Below are 21,931 nucleotides of genomic sequence, written 5' to 3' on the forward strand. Positions count from 1 at the left end.
CCTCTTTTAAAAAGGAAAAAAATTCGTTTGGTTGATTCTCTTAACTCCTCAATGTGCAATTTCTGGTTCCGAGAGAATCCTCCACCCATACTCACGAGGGATCCACGGCGATCGCCTGCGATCGAATCAGGGATGAGGTATACCAAGGCTATGCCAGCCGATGAGTATGGATGGTCCAAAGACGTACCACCTCGCAGATGATCACGTCGGGGTCACCAGTTATGGTGGTCTCTCATGAATGAAGACACTGAGGCAGTCGTCTTGAAGCCAGATCGGGATGAGAGCACAGGGCAAGCTCTGACACCCTCTTTTATTAGAAGCAATCTTTGTTAACGTTTGCAATTTTTGTTAGTGTGTTGTTACAAACTCATTACATCACACAAAATACCATATGAGAATACAAAGCTGTAAAGTTTAAGTTTGCTACAATTCTGGGTAAGAAGTGGCAACATTTTGACCTTGTCCTCGCCTCGTGTTACAAACAACTACCAGAAGGCCCGTTGTCCTTGCACGCGCGCGAGGAAACAGATAGCAATTCCCACACCTAATCCTGTAAGGAAGGCAGGAAGGAAACATTCTGGTGTTGCTTACAGAAACTGTCTCTCTGTTAACTCTTATTACATTCTTGGCAGGACTAGACTTCCTGTCTCAGGAACTTCTCTGGAGTTTCTTTTCCCTCCTTTGCTGGTACTTTGCTTGTGTGGAGTGACCATTCAAAGTTACAATGGAACTGAAAAAAGTGACTTATGACCATTTTTCACACTTACGACTGTTGCAGCATTCCCACAGTCATGAGAGGCCAGACGAGGAGATATGTGCCTCGATGTGAGTGATGTTGAGTTGGCCATGCCCAGCCAATAACATGACCACCAAGCCATGTCCACCCAGTCAAATGACCACCAAGCCACACCCACCAACTAAGCCACGCCCACAGAACCAGTTGTTAAAAAATTTGAATCCAACCCCTGATTATAACATTAATTTCATATATTATCAAAAAGCACTTACTATGAGTTCTGAATCACGTCCCATTGATATGACTGTTCTGTTTACTGTCCTCAATAGCTTTTCCATAATTATTTGCACATGTCGTTGTGTTGGTCCCTAAAAATAAAACACAAAAAAAGTAGTCCAAAGCCAAGACGATTAAATAGCTTTCTATATACAGCAAACAGTTTTGAATCCTTAACAGTTTCACTATGAATCAATGCTCAAATGTACTGATTGTCTAAAGTAGCATTCAAATATGAGAATTCTATTAAAATTATTCAGCTCTATGGCCATCTCTAAATATTGTAGGTAGGATAAACTAAAAGGGGAGTGTACAACAAAGCATACATCCCCACATGTATGCCATGTGTAATTTCTTTGAAAGTTGAACCATGGCAGCTGGATTTCTTTTCTTGTTGCTTTGAAATGTTTCACTGCTTATCAAAGTAGCTTCTTCAGTCTGCACAAGTTGGTTAACTGTTAATTTTCTTTGTTTTTGATCTTAAATATATAATTTTCAAAATACATCTTTTTTTCCTATTAATGCTTATAATTAGGGCCCAAAAACGGATGTATTCCATGCCAAGGACAAGTATAAATAGTAACTACAGGTGATACTCCTAAACTCAACTGTATCTCTGTATATAGTTGTATCTAGGAGTATTTCAAGCAAACAGCAAAGTGAAGCCTTGAAAAATTGAGGACTGGCCTCACTCTCTTATGAAGTATATATGAGTTGTAGCTGCTAAAAAGGGAATCTGATTTTCACATCAGAGAAAACCATTATTAAAGGATAGATGTCAGCAAATATCAAGAGTGGAAGTGCACAGCTGCACAGACACTGATTCCAAAAGGAGACAGTAAAATGCCCAGGAATTAAACCTGGGGACCAACTTATAGGGCAGACAGGGTTCCAGGATGCTTAGGTGTAGGTCTCATATGTAGATGACTTCCTAATTCTCTGCAATAAATCTAATTTTCAAACCCTATATTATATTATCTGCTTGAGAATGCAAAGCAGGAAAAGAAATAAATCACTCTAATTGGTACAAAGAGTGTACCCAACTGCCCCACATAGTGCTTACTTCCAAATGGTACTACTACAATATACTTTATATAAAGAAGCTTCTAAAGGCATTTCAATAATTGCAATTGCAACAAAATAACTCCAACCAGCCGCCCACAATCACCTTGTAGGGGGACATGGGTGGTATAGAAATTAAATAAATAAATAGTAAAGTAAACCAGTTGCTGTTGAGAGCTAAGGAATCAACAACTGTAGCTAATTTAGTCCAATTGCACTTTCCAATAATAATAGTGAACTTAAAAGTTTAAATAAATGGAGCTGTTGGAAGTATATCGCTATTCCTTATTAAATGCTTGCTTAGAAAAACTGGCAACAAAATACACATATAGAATTCTCTTTTTACTGATGCACACCTATTAAAATTTGCAATAGAATTTTGTTAATATTATCCTGTGATGGCTGTTGCAGTTTTTTGCACATTATTTTATGAAGATGTTCTTCAAACAATTATTTTACTGTTTGCTAATAATTTTTTTTTGCAAAAAGAAAGTATTGTGCATGTATTTGTTTTTGTATTCAAGAAACGGTGAAATGGTTTCATTGTCTTTATCACCAGTGCTTATTAATAGGTTTTCTTTTTTCTCCCTGACCCCCATAATTAAATTTGTCACCAATGAATATTCTCTTCCATTTCCCAATAATTTCTTAGGTAGTCGTCTTTTCAAAAACTCATTCAAAAATGAGTTCCCTCAGTTCAGCCTATTCATCTTTTACCTACTCTGCCTTCTCAGCAGGTCTGCTGGCACCTTCCTAAGCAAAAAGTCTTTGACTTTGCTAATCTCAGCAGGTAAAGAAACTAGAAGATAATTGCTTATGCCCCAAGGTGCACAGCAACCAATTATTATTTTTTTGGGGGGGGGGGGTAAATATTAAACACTGCACCACTGGATTGTATTACCAATCAAAATCACATTTCACAAAGAGCGCAGGGAGGTTTAAAACATAGGACACTGTTATATATCTAGCATGTTAAAAAGTAAGTTTCAGTGGTGTTTGCTTGCCGAATCCTTAAGAAATAATAAGGCCTTTCAGTGTATAAAAGAAACTTGTTCAAAACAAGCACAAGAGGTTTATCATGCTGATGAAGTTACATATTGAGATTTAGGAACAATGGAAATATAGTGCAGTAATAAATTCAGTTACTGATGCCACACCAGGTGCGTCGAATTCACACTTTTTGGTATGATATAACCATGCCTTAAAAAGTATTTGCTTAATAGGCCCCAAGCTGAGAGGCTGAATAGATGGAATCCATATCTTATTTCCCAAACAGCTTCTCTCACATAATATTTTTTATACAGTAGCACTACTGGTGAACACTAGTCAGTGTCTTTATCATTGAATCTCAGCATCATAATTGTCAGATCTGGCCTAATGCAAGATTTCAGAGATAGAAATTTTCCATTAGTTGGTTGGTCTATTTACTAGTAGCTTTCATTAATCTCTCTACGTTAGAAAATTGACAATATTGTTACAAAAGAAAGAAAAAAAGAACTCCCTAACTAAACAGGATCGAATATGCTGAGACCCTAGTTAGTCTGAGTGGTGGGAGCCATTGTAACTATTCTTTTAGGAGAAGGGGAATGCCGGAAAGCTTTAAAATTCTCCTAATCAGTGACATCTGGGAAATGTTATGTATTAGTAACAAAAGGACAACCATCTTTAGACCATCATGTAATTTTCAAAGAAGCATTCTCTATTCTTTTTAGTGAGATAGTTAATACGAACCATTTTATGATTTGATATGGATTTTAAATTCACAGGTTAATAAGTCATATTTTAAACACCAATGCTTATAAATAATCAAAAAAGAAAACCGGTTTTGTCTAGTGGTTGGTTAACTCACTGGGAGACTGTGAGTTTTAGTCCTGCCTTAGGCTTGAAGGCCTACTCTACAGGATTGTTATCACGAGGAAAGGAGGAATGGGAAGAAGTATATTTGCTGCCTTAAGTTTTTTTATAAAAATAATAAAGGTGGAATTTAAATAAATAAATATTTAAAAAATAAATAAATATAAATAAATAAATAAATATAAATAAATAAATAAAAAACCCTTCTTCAAAAGATTATCGCATGAAAATCTGAAGTTCTCATTGTAGCATCTTTACTGAATAGTACCTCATGATACAGTGGTGGTATTCAAATTTTTTTACTACCGGTTCTGTGGGCTTTTTTTGGGTGGGCATGGGGTGGCTTGGTGGGCATGGCAGGGGAAGGTTACTGCAAAATCCCATTCCCTCTCCACCCCATTAACCTGCTTTCCAGCTCTGTTCTCCTGTGCAGGGCAACAAAAGAAGGCCCAGCCGATCCGCTGGGATTCAGGAGGCAGAGAATAGAAGGGGGCAGGGCCAATCAGAGGTGGTATTTGCCGGTTCTCTGAACTACTCAAATTTCCGCTACCAGTTCTCAAGAACTGGTCAGAACCTGCTGAATACCACCTCTGCTCACGGACCATTCTGAAGTGTAGTGCTTCACTGCAGGCAAGAGAAAGTCTAAAGTTCTCCATCAAGCTATCACAACTGCAAACAGAAGTAAACGCTTGCATTCTACTAGTTCCGGATCTTTTAGTGCCTAAACAAATTATATATCTGATAAAATAAAGATCAAATGTAACATATCAAATGCATACCATAATGCCAGCATTTCACCTTTTCCATTCAAAGCAGAAATCTAGGTGAATGGCATCATTGCAAATACAAGTGCTCCATTTTTTAAACCTCAATTTTATTCATAATATTTTTAAACATTCTCAGTGTCAGAGTTAAATATATACAATGGTTACTAACCACATCTTTCCTATAAAGAACTTCAAGAATATTACTGAGCAATCGGCAACAGGCATCCAGGTCTTCTTGCCTTTCCAAATGATACTTCAGTTGATCCGTCATCATTGGCATCAGAATTTCCCTACAGTCTATATATCAGGGAAGGTGGGGGGGAAGTGGGAAAGGAAATAGAATCAAATAGTATCTATGAAATTTGTTTATGACAAAACTTCGAAGTCAAAGTAATTATCTCAAAATCTATTAAAAAAAACAGAAAATCGTAAGTTCAATGTCACATTTTAAAAAGTGGCAATTTGGTTTTATGAATGTATCTGCTACAGCATTTCTAATCTCCAAATATGTTTATGTAGAAGAACATATAGAAGACTGGACTACTGGACTAATAAGTTGTTTGTTTGTTAATCTAATGATTTCTCTCCCAAAGGTGACTCTGGGTATTATAGAACTATAAATAAAACAGCCAATATAAAATAGATAAGGATATTCCACAAGCTGGTCACCACAGCAAAGAAAGCATATTTACCGGGACCCATTAGACAAAGATCACTAGCTGACAGCATCCACAGCATGCCTTCTGCTAGCTCTAATGGGGTGGGATAATGTAACTAAGAAGAAATGCCCCCCCCCCCCAATAATCTGGACCCATGTTATGAAAGAGGGCATCAATACACATGAGGCCATTAGAATCAATATTTATTTATTTATTTATTTATTTATTTATTTATTTATTTGGTATTTTCGCCTATTCACCCATGGCGACTTGAGGAGGCTTACACAATGTAAAACCATGTTTAAAACAAAAAATAAAAATAATAAATAATAAAAACTAGAAAAAATAATCAAATATTGTTCTAGTGTAATATGGGGGGGGAATCACCCCCAAACTCCTACCCCCTCGCCCCAACGCCAGCAGATCACACTAGCCATTTGATGGGCTCCATCCTGCTCTGAGTTCCCCAGGCCTGCTGGCAAAACCAGGTCTTCAGTGCCTTCCAAAAGAGTGCTAGAATGGGGGCCATTCTAATTTCTGGGGGAATATTCCAGAGAGAGGGAGCCACCATGGAGAATGCCCTTCTTCTGGGTCCCACCAGGTGTATCTCCCTCAGGGATGGGACCTGCAACATTCCCTCTAATGGGTCGGGTAGATATGACCAGGAAGAGACGTTCCCTCAGATAACCCGGGTCTTGAAAAACATTTAAAAAAACATAAAACAATTGCACCCGGAAGCAAATCGGCAACCAATGCAGCTCCTGGAGGAGAGGTGACACATGTGCATACTGGGGTCTGCACAAAACCATGTGGGCCGCTGCATTTTGCAACATCTGGAGCTTCCAGATGCTCTTCAAGGGCAGTCCCATGTAGAGCGTGTTGCAATAATCAAGATGGGAAGTGACTAGGGCATGAGTGACTGTGAGTAGGGACCGTTGGTTCAGGAAAGAGCATAATTGATGTACAACCCGCAGTTGCGAAAAGGCCCTCCTGGCCATGACTACCACCTGCTCTTTGAGCAGGAGTCGTGACTCCAGGAAAACCCCTAGATTACACACAGGGTCTGTTTGGGGTATTGCCACCCCATCCAAGACCAAAGGTGGAAATTCTCCCTGAGCCAACGAACCCCTAACCCAGAGCCACTCGGTCTTGCAAGGTTTAGTTTCAACCCATTGCTCCCCATCCAGCCCCTAACAGCCTCCAGGCACTGCGAGAGGGAGGACACAGCAACACTTAACTCACCATGGGTATAGACATACAGCTGAGTATCATCAGCATATTGGTATGCTGATATGATAATCACACCCTATTCTCCACCATAACATTTGAGCTAAGAGATAATACAAGTTCTAAAATAATACCTGATATAATAATTCATTGGATCATTTAAAATGAATATCCTATGGGTGGGAGATCTCCAGATAATGATGTTTGCATACCCTAAATTGACTTGTATTCTTCATAAAATGGACTACATCTTTTGGGAGTGACTCCCAGTCATCATTGTTACTTATGTGATCTATGTTTTGAATTATTGGGTTTGTATGTCTGAGAAATAAGGGCATAAAGACAAATGGAGTCTTTTTGTATACTGAGAAATAGATTATTGTGTTGTGTCTGGACACAAAAGCTTTGAGAAAACATTTTGAGTGTAAGTATTACAAACCTGATTACAAATGTTTACATTCAGAAAGTCAAGCTGAAACATTAGCAGATGGAGAACTGGCTTACTGAGATTCAATTTCAACCACTTGACAGAGGCCTTGCTGAGCCAAGCCACTACTTTACTAGAGATTCCTATCGATGTCCCATATTTATTAACTACAAGTTTATTCCTCCCTGTTGAGAATCCTGGAATGTGTCTTTTCTTGCTTACTCAGATAAGCTTTTACATACTATAAACATTATTTATTTTCATCAGTATATTATTTCCCTTCAATTCTTTAATGCCAAAAAAAAATTGCATTAAGCTCCAGAAAACTGACATCTGTCTTGAACAACATGATGCCGGAAATTTCTTTCTTGGCATCTAAGCAAATTCTAAACAGAGCCTTTGGCTATCGTCTCCCACAAAGTCCAATAACCCTCAGTGGTGTTGGCATCAGATTAAACAGGCACATTTGTTTTGTTTGTCAACTTTGGAAAACCAAACAACATTCATTAAAGTGAATGTGTCTTGTTTGAAATTTTTGATGTTCCAGATCATTTGGATCTGAAATGTTCTTGAAATGTCTCACTACACATCAGTTGATCTGAAAAGATCTTCTATTTTTGTTTGCCCTTAGGAAAGAAAATATTTTGTTATGTGCTTCAACCAAGATAACATTTGGAATATTTTCCAAAAAGCTTCTCTACAAAAAGGAACAGATTCAAAGCAAGTTTGTGTACCTATATCCTGGTGCTAACTGTATGCTAGACATTTCTTCTAGCTTCAAGGCTTGTTGCCATAACAGCAGGGTTCAAAAGCAAAGAAGCTGCCAGAAGAGCAGCTATTCAAAAAATATTTTTGTACATCTTCCATCAGTTTAGGAATATTATCTATGTCTGCCATTTCCTCTACTCACACAGAGGTTGCTGTAACAAGGCATTGATAGCTGCTGTGTGAATAGTAGGCCACTAAAACTTTGAACTGCCTGTGAAAGACCATTTTTGTTCCCTTGCTGGTTATGAAAGATGTGAGGGTTGCAATAAGTGCATCAACCAAAGGAACATTTGATTGTTACTGTTGGAGATGACCATTCCATTATATTAGAGAAGATAATTCCTGTATCTGTCCATAACACTTGATTCTGGCTGGAGTGCCCATTCTATCCTCCATATTTTCCTGAACAAATTTGGAAAAAGAACTGTCAAGATTTTGGTTGAAACGTTAAAAAAACTTTCTAGGCACCAGTGGAAGAAAATATAAGATCTTCTTCTGTTGCCTGTTGTGCATAACAGCTAGAAGAAATAGTCTAAAATATTTTGAATAGAAGAAAAAAGAAGATATCAGGTGTCTCTTGTTTTGGGGGACCCCTCCTAGCTCCTGTTAAAAAGTTCTGTTCCTTCAAAAATCTCCATATTGGGAGGAAAAAAGGAAGAACATTATGTTTTAATCTAATGTACAATTTGGTATTGTTTAATTAGCTTCTATCTATCTACAGGTTTATCCAATCGTACGGGTGACGAAGAGATTTCTCTCAGCTATTGTGTGTAGTATGGGCACATCAGGGCATGACAGATATTGACAAATAATAAATCATTGTGTTCTTACCATGTTGTGTGAAAAGATCACTGTGAACTATTTCAATCAAACAGTATAATTTCTGAATTGTGAGACGACCCACTGGAACATTCAGTATAAAATCTGTAAATAGTTTGCTAGCCAAACAAGAAAAAATAAGACATTTTTATTTATTTAGAAATATTGTGATATAAATTTAAAAATCCAATATTTGAAAAGGCAATTAAGAATTCATGCGATCCCATTATTCTGATCTTATCTGTATACTTATTAACTCTTTGTACATTTTAAAGACATATAAAACCATCACATTTATTTCTTACTCCTGAGCATTAATTTAATCTGAAAAATAAACATCTTGGTTTCCCCTTAACTACCTTTTTCATTAAATGTTTATCGTTTTCTTCACTCCTATGTTTTTTTAAAATAGTGTGTTAAAAATAATCAGTGAAATATGTTTTGTATAACCTTTAAAGTATTCAATTCACTCCTTCAGGATTTAACTATTTGCAACTAATCATCAACAGATAATAAGATGAATTGAAACTCTGCTATGTAATTAATGCATGTCTCCTCTATAGTTTAATGCAAAGGTTGCGTGTAAAAAGTAGCAGTTGGATAATTATTTTTGCTCTTCAAAGTGCCCATGTGGATTGGGAATAGAAGCATGCAAATATTTCATATTCACATTTTTATTTAATCATTTATTCATCTGACCACTTGAAACCACCAGATTCTAAGCACCTTACAGAATTTACATAATAAACACAGACTACAAAATTAGAAAAAAATCGATTTAAAAAGTGACTTGCAATAAAAGGCTAGAAATACTGAATTATATAAAAATGGCACTGCCGTCTAAAATTAATCCTCCAGAAAAGGTTTGCACTAATTGTTTCTGGAAGGCGATAATGGTGGGGGTGTTCTATGTTTTGAACAACAAGCAGTCAAGAGGAAGGAGGGTGCTACAGCAAAGCACAAAGATGTTTAAGAAAGCTGGTTCATAATATACATCACTATGTAATTGCAAGCACACTCACATATTTACTTTGAGTAAGACTCACTTGAGTTCACTGTACCCCACTCCCAACTATTTATTTAACTGTGAAATGTATAGACCCTGCCCCACCAATCTGTTACAAGTCAGAGTAGCTTACAAAATAATTATAAAAACAAAGCAAAAATAAAGAATTGTCATCAAAAAAGAAAATCCAAAAAGATAATAATGATCATGTTAAAAAAAAAACTGAAACAAAAATTTCACTCCAGAAGTCCATCACATTCCTTCTGTCTCAAAGTCGGGGGATGAGAAACAGGCTTTAATACCTTACATTCCAGAAGAAGGCAATTGCAAAATATGGGGACAGGGCTATGAAATGCTATGATGTAGAACTCCGTTTGAGGAAGCTTTACCATTAATAAACTAACAGCCTAGCAAATGTTTCCCACACAATCCTAAACTTAAGCATAGGATCATCTCACGTTCTAAGAGAAATATTATTAAGTAGGAACAAAAACAGTCTTAGGCATATACTTATACAGATGATACATACGTACCTAAGTTCTTTGGGATCAAAAACAAGTTTTACATCATTCACAATTGTTGGCAAGTATTTAAGAGCAGCTCCCTAAAAATAAGAATAATTTATTTAAAGAAGAATTAAACCATACAGTTGAATTCCTTAAAGCACTCTGCCACTGCTTCTCTAATACCCTTTCCAATAATGTTATTTAGCTTTCCAATAACTTTAGACAATTACTTTCTTCGCTACCTCCTCTGTTACTCTGGTCTTAAAGAATGAGGCTGCCATGTGGAAAACATCCTGACTCACAATTCTCTTTCACATTCCTCCACTGTCATTTAGTCTTTTCCATTTGTTTCAATTTCCACAACTGATGTCTTTTATTCCTGATTTATCTCCAGTTGTGAACCTCTATACTGCAGTTATCCTCTTTCAATTTATCAAATAAAACTTTCAGCACAGCAATTCTAGGATAGAGCTTTGTTTTCTTCCACTTTTACAGTTGATTAAATCATTAGTTCCTATGCATTTATTTCTATCTTTGTAGCATCTGAAAATTAAAAAAAAAAAAACCATGGGTAATATTATACAGTTTCTATTTTGTGTAATACTTAGACACAACTGACTTGAAATAAATGTTAGCAGCTTTTGTACAGTTTTCATACCAGAATTATAATGCTGTTATTTTGTACCAACTGCACAAGGCAGAATTTTACACAATGAGATAATTCAGTATTATTTTTTTAACATGCTACCAGGAAGAAATAGATAACTTGACTTAAATCTATTGTGGATGAAAAATTATAATTTTCTAAGACTGGGGTGTCAAACTCAATTTCATTGAGGGCCACATCAGGGATGTGGTTGACCCCAGGGGGCCAGATGGGCATGGTCGAATGGGTGGGCATGGCCACTGAGTGGGCATGGCCAGCTTGATGCCACTCCCCAAACTGCAGGCATGTTTCATCTTCGCATTGGGTAGACTGGGCCAAAGCCACACTGGCTTGATATTTCCTCTTCGCACTGGATAAACTAGGTCAAAACTACACTGGCCTGGTCTTTCTTCTTCGCACTGGCCGAACCTGGTCCATGGGCTTTGAGTTTGACACTCCTGTTCTAAGATGTCATATTTTTCATTTTTATAAACATGAGCTTCATGATGCCAACCGTTTGGAGGAAAAAAAAAAAAAAGAGGACAAAGTCTAACAACACCAACAAAATCTTTACAATTAAAATACCTTTTAAAAATAAAGGAAATAATTTTACAGTATATTATATTATTTTGCAAGATATAGATTCATTCAAATGAATTTTCTTTCTTCCTGTAACATTACATGAGGATCCCTAAATTCTGAGGAACTCAACTTTTTGCTGTATCACATCACCTGCATGATTTTAATTCACCTAGTTTTAATAAGTCCATTGCACTTGATTTGTCTTCATTGACTCTTTGCTTTAAAGATTTCGTTCACATGGGAATATGAATGTACTAAACAGACTACACTATTTTTCTTCTACTCCCAGTCGAAATCAGAGTCTAACTCAGAACTGAGCCAGTTCTATTTGCAGTTTTAGAGTGAGTTAATCAGGCCCCAAGTTTGTTATCTATTAACTATCAAATTTATAACTGTCTTTGTGACTAAAATATAGTTATGTATGATGATTAATATGAAGTACTTTGGGGGTAAAGTTCAGGGTACATTATTCAGTGTAATTATTTTAATTAAACCATTGGCATATCTTTACATAAGATAAGAGCTATCAATGATACAAAATAAACTTTTTTGAATAATGCATGAAGTAATTTTTAATTTACATATTTCTCAAGATGATGCCTATTATACTGATTTCAGTTAGCAAAATATGAAGTAAAAATTTATACAACCATAAATGCAGCTATTCTTTCTTAGAAAGAACAGAACTAATTCCATAAGTATTCTATACATTTGCAAAATGAAACATGACTAGAATTGTCATCTTTGTACCACTGTAATACTTTTCTATTTTTAAAGACTTTTCTATTTTTAAAGAAGCAACAATATAATCAATATATTATAATACGTTGCTGGTACCTGACCTTCATTAATGTCTAAAAGTTAAGTTGAATCACACCAAGTTATAGTATCTCAATGGGAATCGCCAAGAAATATCAGAATTGTAGTCTAGAATGTGAAGGATTAAAAATATCCTAGAAGAAGGTATAGTAAACCTTTTTTATATTATTGTCAAAAAAAACCTCTATATGTTTTTTTCATATATAAAAAGTGGGAGGAAGGCAAATAAAAAGAGAAAGACCTAAAAAAACATGAATTTGTTTCCAATTAGAAAGCTTTTTCTAATTTACAAATTCTGAAGCTACTTTATCAGTATTATCTTTACTGTTGGGAGATTATATCCTACTAATATTAATGATAGCTTTACTGTTGGGAGATTATATCCTACTAATATTAATGATAGCTTTGAGATAAATGTTCTAGCAAATTTCATTTTGAAAACATGAATGCTCTAATAATAATTTTGAAGTTCTGATATTAAACAAATGCCTCTTAAAGAAATGGTTCAAAATTATGTGAACCAGAAAAAAAAGTTTTTTTTCTTTGAGAATTACAATTTTATTAGAAAAAAATGACACTGTGTTTTAAAAAAAACACCTGAACTTTGGATAAACATTTCTCTAACAATATAGAATTGTTGTTTTAATGTAACCTACACATAAGCTAATGTTCTATTACATATACACCAGGACTGACACTTATTCCTATCAATGTTCTAAAATAATTTGCCTTTCAGTTTAGTTTTGATAAATTAATGTTTATTGTATTTGTGCATTTTTAAAAAAATTCTACTATAGCATATCTTCAGTGGATTAAATGAATAGCACTCACTTTTTAAAAATAAATTAATGATGACAATACAGACAGATGACTAATGTCTCAAATTGTAATTAAAGTATTTAATTATCTGAATTATGTCTTAGTTTAAAAAGTAAAAGAAAATAGAGAGGCTCTAGAATAATTTAAATTAAAAAGCTGATTAACTTTATACAAGATCAAAACTAAGTCTTATAAAAGCCAAATAGCAAATGCGACCTTTACTCCATTTGCAAGCAATAGCTGAAATGAGATCCTGCATGATTAGTGATATCATTACTATGTTAGCTATTCCCAGATGCTGATATACATGAAAAGAGGGAATATTAATTTCAAGCAATAGTTATCAGATATCAACGGAACATCAGCAACAATGACCAACAATTAAACAGTTTGTTAACTTCTTAAATTAACATTATGAATTAAAATTATTAATTAATATACTTGCACATCACTGAGCCAAGGTTCATATCCCTGTTCCCATCACAGTAAGGACAACAGAATTTAATCAGCCTATGACAACACACATTTTCATAATCTCATACCAATCCAGAAAAGCTAATCCTTGATTAGATTTAGGTAGCATATTAAAAATTACTAAATTCCTATTCTACATTACTGTACATGCTTGTTAGATGTCAGTCTCGCATACTACAATTACTACTGTCTTGTGATTTCATCCAAACAAGAATATGAACTTTGATGTTCTAACTGCCTTAGTGTCTGTAATTGACATACTGTTAGTTTGGGACTGCCAACCAACAAACAGAGCCATCTGATCTTCCTCAGACATAAAAGGGTGAGAATAAGCAGTAAATTCATGTGCACTGATTTCATGTACAAACATACTTATCATGCTATTTTCTTTCACAATAAATAACATTAAAATTGCACAAAAGGAAGTAAGAAATACTAAGATAAAGGAATGGAATAAGTGAAAGAAAAATATAGTTGAATTGATTTTACATTATTAGGCTTTGTACTTTTCATGAACCCCATCCAATCACGACCTTCTTGGTCTTCCTCTTAATCCATTCACTTTTTCTTCTGATCTCACCTCTTTCTCTATCCAATTGTAACTTTTGTAGTGTTTCATTTTGATCTATTCAGCCTTTATTTACATTTTTGCAATTGAATCATTCATTATAGCTACATGGTCAAACCACCACAATGTAATATTTTCATAATGGTCACTCGTTTTGTGTTTAATCCATTTTAATTCATTCATGACTTTTTCTCTGTTTCTTTTACCATACCCATAGTCTTATACACAACCACCTTCTCCAGACAGCCAACCTAATACAGTGGTTAAGGCATCATTCTAGACATTGGGAGATCATGGGTTTCTGTCATACTTAAGCTCCAAGCTACCCGAGTGACCTTGTGTTAAACCAGTCTCTCTATAGACTACAGGAAGTCACCAAGCGTAATACTGACCAGAAGGCACACACACATACACAAATCCTGTTTCTCCATCTCATTCAACACATTTTGACATACAATCCTGATCTTTGCTACATTGGTCTACAGATCAATAATCTGTTGCATCATAACATCATGCAAATCATTCAGATAAATAGCCAACGTGTGTCCATGAAAAATATCATGAATACTAACACATTTATTCATAAACACATTAAACAGCCAAGAAACATCGCACTCTCTTATTTTATGCCCTGTTCTGTTGAAACAATCATTTATCCCATTTATTTTCATGTATGCTTTACTTCCATTATATATCACTCTTCTCACATTCAACAACTAAAATTCAACTCCACATTTATGAAAACTATTTCCTGACTCAAGCCTATTTGCTTCATAATATACTAGGAATTACGTACTTTTCATAGAAGTAGGGTAAAAATAAATAAAAATATTAAATGTATTGAATTAAGATAGGATACCCTAAGCTCACAGCAAGCATGTGGTTGTGTGTGAGGGAGAAGATATATAATGAAAAGGGTAAGATACAATGCAGCTACTCCCTCCCCCCAAAAAAAACATGGTCAAAATTTATCTGGCTTTTCAATGAAATGGTCTCTTTTCTGATCATAAATAAAATATACGCCAGGATGGCACAAACTTATTAATTGGACAAAAATATATTGGTATGAGGTTATCTATCTTATTTTGCCTTCTATTAAGTGATGACTACATATTTGCTAAAAAAATTTTTTTGCATTTTTCTATAGTATGACAGGAGATTCAGCCACCATAAAGTTAATTTAATGAAAATGACACAGCTCACAAGCAGAGATATTATAAGAAACAAATTTCTCATGTATTTCAGTGATCAAGTACTATGTTGCAAAATACAAAAGGACTATTTTCTAGACTGATATTAATAGAATTGTAACTTCAGAAATCATCAATTGCTCCAAGATCTATCTATCTATACGCTCAGTCTGGGTGTGTGTATGAGTGTACACACACACACATATCACACACACACACACACATCTCTCTCTCTCTCTCTCTCTCACACACACACACGTACATGTGTGTGTGTGTGTGTGTGTATACATACACATACACATACACATATACATATACATATACATATACATATACATATACATATATTTTCTGAGGTTTTCGCAGGTATTTATATGTGGATCTTTGGTTATTCGGGTTTTCTCCCGCGTAAAATTGGAAGTATCTGGGCGACGTTTCGATGAAGTCTCATTCATCATCTTCAGGCTTGTGTCTTCGGCTTTGTGCTTCTCGGAGTAATGTGAGCTTGCAGCTGCTTCTTCCTAGCAGTTAAAAGTTAAAAACCCGAATAACCAAAGATACACACACACACACACACACACACACACGTTTTCTTAAGTTTAAGTTTTATTTGTTTTCTTAAATTTAAGAATATATATATATATATATATATATAAATATATATATGTGTGTGTGTATGTATGTGTCTGTGTATGTGTATGTGTATGTGTATGTGTATGTATGTATGTATGTATGTATGTTTGTTTGTTTGTTTTCTTAAGTTTTCGTATGGTATTCAGCTTTGTTTGGGTATTTTCCCACCTCATTATAGTTGTGCTTTTAAAGTTGTAGCAACGTTTTGGCAGAATCTCATCTGCCATCATCAGGCTTCTGTATAGTGTTCGTCTGTGAATCAGACTTTCACAGCCATTTCTGTTTTAAATTTGGGGCTAGCCTACTGCTGTGCCAGAATGGTTTTTTTCTTCATCCTGATTGGTTGGGAGTCTTGGTCTGTGTTTATTGGTCTTGGAGTTTGCTGTGTCCTGCTTGATTGGTGTTTTTAATATCTTTTGTCTGTTTTGTAGCTTTTTTTGTCTTGATTGGCTGGCAACATTGTGTTTCCTGTATTGGAGGCTTTTAGTGAGGCTTGGCTCCGAGTAAACGGACGGCTATCATTTATTAGGAAGCTAGGTTTCATCTGGGTGCCTGGTTGGGGTGTGTCTGAACTGGAGGTATCAGGGGGAGTCTGTTTGTGCCCAGGTGTTTGCCTGGCTTGTGTACAGATTTTTTTGTTTGAGACTGCAGGCTTCCAAATAATTGACAGTCTGGTGGAATCATCTCTTCTATTCATGCTTTCAGGTCTTTTTTCAATCTCTATGGCTTCTCTGATAATTCTGTAGCTGGGGTTTCTATAGTGGCTAGGGTTTTGGTGCCATTGAAGTTGATGCTATGACCTGTGGCTTCCATGTGTTGGACTAGTGAGGAAGTGTGTTCCAGCTTTTTTACTGCATTTTTGTGTTCATCTAGGCGGGTACTTATTCTTCTATTGGTCTGTCCAATGTATGTGGAAGGGCATGATGCCCAGGGAACTTCATATATCCCTTGGTTTTCCAGGTCAATTTTATCTTTGGGGTTTCTTAGGATGGTTGCTATTTTTCTGTCTGTTTTGAAGGCAGTCTTGATGTGATGACAGCAGCCACTCTAAGAAACCCCAAAGATAAAATTGACCTGCAGTAGGCTAGCCCCAAATTTAAAACTGAAACGGCTGTGAAAGTCTGACTCACAGATGAACACAATACAGAAGCCTGATGATGGCAGATGAGATTCTGCCGAAACGTTGCTACAACTTTAAAAGCACAACTATAATGACGTGGGAAAATACCCGAACAAAGCTGAATACCATATATTTATATATAAAATTTCTGGTAACATGAGACAGGAAAAATAAAAAGCCATACTGCGCGCACCAAACTGTGCACACCATACTGCACACACACAGATATATGTACATCCCTAAACAATCTGTTCCAAATCCAATGGGCAGGGTATGTTGGGAGAATCCCTGAAAAAGCAAATAGAAAAAATCCAATTCTCGGCTGGCTCTGCTATTTTATATTATCAACCAACTCCCCATGACCCCAACACACTTCAAAATTATTAAGCATAGTCTCAGCCAGTATCCATTTGCTTTGCCTTCTGTTTCTAAGATGATTTTGTTTTGATGTTTTCTTTGTGTAAGAGAATACAGGACTTAAGAAGATATAATTAACTCACTTGAGTTCATACAAAGCAACAGCATAACAAAATCAGAGCTGTGTCAGAGCTGTGTCACAGCAATGCTGTCAATTCAGAAAGAAACATTAATTCATATGGACAAATTTCCTACTTCCCTACTAATACACTGGAGTATTGATTTCAGCAACAAATGCATCTGCAGAAAAAGTTTCATTACAAATTTCAGGCTACTGAAAATTCTCCGGACACATTTTGAATTTCATTTTTCAAATAAAGTAAAATATAAAATTTCCTGCAATGTGTAAAACTTAATATTTTTAATAGATAAAATAAAAAAGACCCTTCTATTTCTAAAACATACCTTTACTGTAACAGTCTGGTCAGAGGCACTGTTCATCATTTCATTAATAGACTTAAAGAGTTGAAGCAAGGATTCCCTAAAGTCAGCTTCCCCTTTATTCTCATACAATCTGAGAAAATAAATAACACCAAAACATTTAAAGAGAGTACAATAATTAAAATTAGTTAACAAGTACTCCTTCTCTCTCTCAACACCCTTCTTTACCAGCCTTCTTATTCTTCCACCATATCAAGAATTGGTAAAATGCACACTAATTCTGGCTATGGTGGATTACACTGACATACAAACCTTTCTCTAGGATGCCACATGGTTCCCCTACAACTATTGTATGGAGGCTGCAACAATGATGAGTATGAGAAAAAGGCTTAAGGATCTTGGCTTGAAGGAGTCAGTAGAGTTCCCCATACATCTTTTACAAGCACTACTTGTCTTCTGAATACATTTTATATGTAACATCACAAGACCATTTTTTAAAAGAGCATCACACATTGCCAAAGAGAAAATCAGGGTTCAATTTTTATTTCTACAATCCTTAAAAACATATCATTATTCTCCATTACTTATATTAGCATCTATTCCATTTTGTACTGGACGGAGAGTCATATTGTACTGTGAGGTAAATTGGGCTGAGAAAGAGTAACTGCCCCAAAGTTACCAAACCATCTTTCATGCTTAAGGCAGAACTAGAACTCATAGTTTCCTGCATTCTAGCTTGGTGCCTTAACCACTGGACCAAACTGTAAGTATTCGTACACTGAGAGCTTATGCACCAAAGATAAATTCCTTGTGTGTCCAATCACACTTGGTCAATAAAGAATTCTACTCTATTCTATATGATCAAATAAAATAAAATTACAATAATACTGTGTTAGTACATTACTGGGCAGAATACTTAATTTGTGAAAATTTTAGATGCACACTGCCTTACCAAACAAACAGTACAACACACCATGTTAACAATTTATTTATTTAGTGTATGGCATACGATGTCAAGGAAGTCTACAAATGCTAGACACAATGTAGTTCTGACAGATTAACAGTTAACAATTAGTCAGCAAGAAAAGAACTGACCAACATCCAATGCTAAACATTCAGCGTTCATTTCATCTACAACTAATGATTATTGTATATCACAAAAGAATACTTCACATCTTATATTATTTAATGTTATATAAAACCATCAGTTTAAAAACTGAAGAGTACATTACGGATAAAGATGTTATAATACTTACTGGTTGAACAAAATTCTTGATCGCACAATGAATTTGAAGATATATTCTAAAGATCTCATAGCCTTGAATAGTTGATCAGTGACGCCAGCATTGTCCACGTAAGTCCTTAAAACTTTTGTCAGTTTTCTGAGAAAAAGAAAAATACAGATCGTACATACAATGAGATGTACTAGCATACAGTATAATCATGATTTGTGTTCAGAGAACTCTCACAGACAATAGAAGAAAATAAAGAATAAAAAAGAGAACTCGATACACTAAAAATAATAAAGGCAGGATAAAAAATCTTTTAAAAAGAGAAAATGAAATGTAAAAAGGAAGGCCTTCAATAGAGAATCAAAAGATGCCTTAGTTTTTTGGAACAATGCTAAAAAAGATTGCACAAAGCTGCATCCCTTTTGCACACAAATGTCAGAGCACTTGTAAGTTAAACTTTTCCATGACACAGACTGCATTTTTTTTTCACATTTTGACAAGCCAGTAAATGCAGTATGAAGACCTATTTTCATTGTTTTCTCTGTTTACTGTGAAGACATTTTTAGATATACTACAAATGGCTTTAAAATATTCTTCTTTATTAAGATTTTTAAACAATTTTTAGAATAGTGCAATAAACATTTATGTGTAACCCAAATGTCCATAGTCATACAGAGCAGTGATCCCCAACCTTTTTTATGCCGCGGCCCGGTACTGGCATCAGCTGGGCGCCGCGGCCCGGTACCAGCATCAGGTGGGCGCCGCCATCTTTTTTTGATGAAAAAGTGCTTCCGGTGAGCTTTCTACCCGGAAAAGCTCACCGGAAGCACTTTTTCGTCAAAAAAAGATGGCGGCGCCCAGCAACCAGCGGCCCGGTAGGAGTTGTTCCGCGGACCGGTACCGGTCCACGGACCGGTGGTTGGGGACCCCTGATACAGAGTTTATTTAGAAAAAAAAGGTACAAACAACTTCATAAGAAGAAGATTAAGACCACACCGTTTAGCAATAGGATGCCAGCCTCTATTGCAGTTGGTAAATGAGAACTACCCGTATCCTGTTTTCATAGACTGAGTTTATATTTTGCTACTAATCTTCACATACTTTCTTGAAGGATATCTTTATGGTTCTCTACAGCTGTCATAGCCCAAAATTCAGATGCTGAATCTGAATTTTATTTTGAAGAAACTGGTCAAGCAGATCTTGTGGAATGCCAATCTCAGAAGACACAAATCACCAGTTTCTTCAAATCACCAACAATCACCAGAAGCTGAGCAAACATAAGCATCTCCTGAACAACTGGAGGAATTGGGTGATGATGACAGCAGGCTTCCCAGCACCCATACCAAGCAAGTAGAGCAAAGACCAAAGCAAAGATATTCAATGAGGCTTTTTGCCAAGCAAGGGAATAAATCCTTTGATTAGAAGCAAGGGAGTAAATCCCTTGAGTTCCATAGCAACTGTGTGTATTAGTGTAACTGTAACCAGGAACAGCTCTTAAGTACAATTCAAGATTATTCTTATGATATGCAATAGCCTAAGACAATTCAAGTATAGGATTCATCACAAACCACTTTCACCCTTAACATATGTGATTGATTACTAAGGTCAGAGGAAGTTCATGTGCCAATACAGGCATAGTGCCATCTTCTAGTTACTCATGGAAACCCTTTCTCTTTGATCATATCTGCAATCTATGATTGTAATCTATCATACCTGCATATATGAACTACTTAGCTATGGACACAAAAATATCTCCCAGATAAGAAGCCCAAAACAACAACAAAAAATATTTTAATTCTGAGATCACTCAAATTGTCCAGAAAATAAGACTGTTAGAAAATTGGATGAACATATTTTACTAATAATCTAAGAAGCCTCTCGGAATAGCAAGTTTGACAACAAACTAGCTTAGTTAACCTATAAAACAATAAGCATATGATAATGACTTTTTCTACCTCCTATTTAAATAACTAATTTTCAGCCATGACATAGTTATTTAACCACTTACGTATAAGCCAAAGTAGCACTGAAATGTTTCTTAATGTAGGTTTCTAAAACAGGATTGAAATGTTGGAACTTCCGATCAGCAATTAGTCCAATGATAAAAACCTGTTCAATGGGAAAGGTATTCATTATCTTGAAAGTACAACATTTCAAATATTTACATTTTTAGAAAAAAAAATAGAAGACAGCTTCATCTGTAAAAAAATAGTTTGCTGATAGAATTTCACTTACATATATTAAATTTAAGGAGAGGAGATTAAAGGACAATTTTGAATAGACCTAAACTGAAAGTAACAATGAGGCTTTACCAATTGTCTTCAAATACAGACTAGGTTGATGAAACATTTATCTATGAAGGTCATTTGTAATAGCCAGCACAATAGAATTCTTGCTATCTGAAAATCCATAGCATTTGACTTTAGTGTGTCTCTTGATATCTAAGGAAATGTATCCCTTTGAACACTTTTTCCTCATTAAGCTTGCTTTTGTTTTTTAGGACCTGGAATGGAATTATGTACAGGAATAACTTGACAAATTTATTACATCAATAATTTGGGTAACAATCTGCTGTTTTGGAAGCCATAACAGGCCTTTCCTCTGCAGGCAATACTGATTGGATTCCTAGTTCTTGCTAATTCATGGTTTGTTGAGTAAGTCCTTGTGCCATAAAACTACACCATAATCCATAGTTTAACATTCAAGGTTGTTGAACTTGAATCAATCCTTCCATCAAGAAAACTAAATGAAATAATCACAGCAAAAGTTACGATTAAAAATCTATATTTTTGATATTGCTATATATTAAATATATATATAGCTTTTTAGCCTTGCTGAATCTTGCTGTTCTGTTCCCAGGTGATGCTAATGGTACTAAGAAATATGCCTGGATTCACGTATGTGGCCAAAGGCGATGTGTCAGGGATCCTAGGAAGTAGCATA

General features: G+C 35.5%; 1 protein-coding gene across 3 annotated transcripts in view; it reads right to left on the reverse strand.

Annotated features, from left to right (window-relative positions):
* The window catches only part of DOCK1 (dedicator of cytokinesis 1), a 414,443-nt gene that overhangs the window by 281,189 nt on the left and 111,323 nt on the right, over positions 1–21,931 (reverse strand). For all 3 annotated transcript variants that reach the window (XM_087964320.1, XM_087964319.1, XM_087964318.1), the window contains exons 21-27: positions 20,997–21,097; positions 19,013–19,138; positions 17,781–17,889; positions 10,135–10,205; positions 8,608–8,714; positions 4,865–4,992; positions 1,009–1,104 (exon numbers count right to left, since the gene is read on the reverse strand). In XM_087964320.1, coding sequence (XP_087820446.1) covers positions 1,009–1,104; positions 4,865–4,992; positions 8,608–8,714; positions 10,135–10,205; positions 17,781–17,889; positions 19,013–19,138; positions 20,997–21,097 — 738 coding nt within the window. The remainder of the gene's footprint in view (positions 1–1,008; positions 1,105–4,864; positions 4,993–8,607; positions 8,715–10,134; positions 10,206–17,780; positions 17,890–19,012; positions 19,139–20,996; positions 21,098–21,931) is intronic.

This window comes from Notechis scutatus, chromosome 4, assembly GCF_049901735.1.
Source record: "Notechis scutatus isolate UNSWTSFEM ecotype Mainland chromosome 4, rNotScu1.2, whole genome shotgun sequence".
Classification (NCBI taxonomy): domain Eukaryota; kingdom Metazoa; phylum Chordata; class Lepidosauria; order Squamata; family Elapidae; genus Notechis; species Notechis scutatus.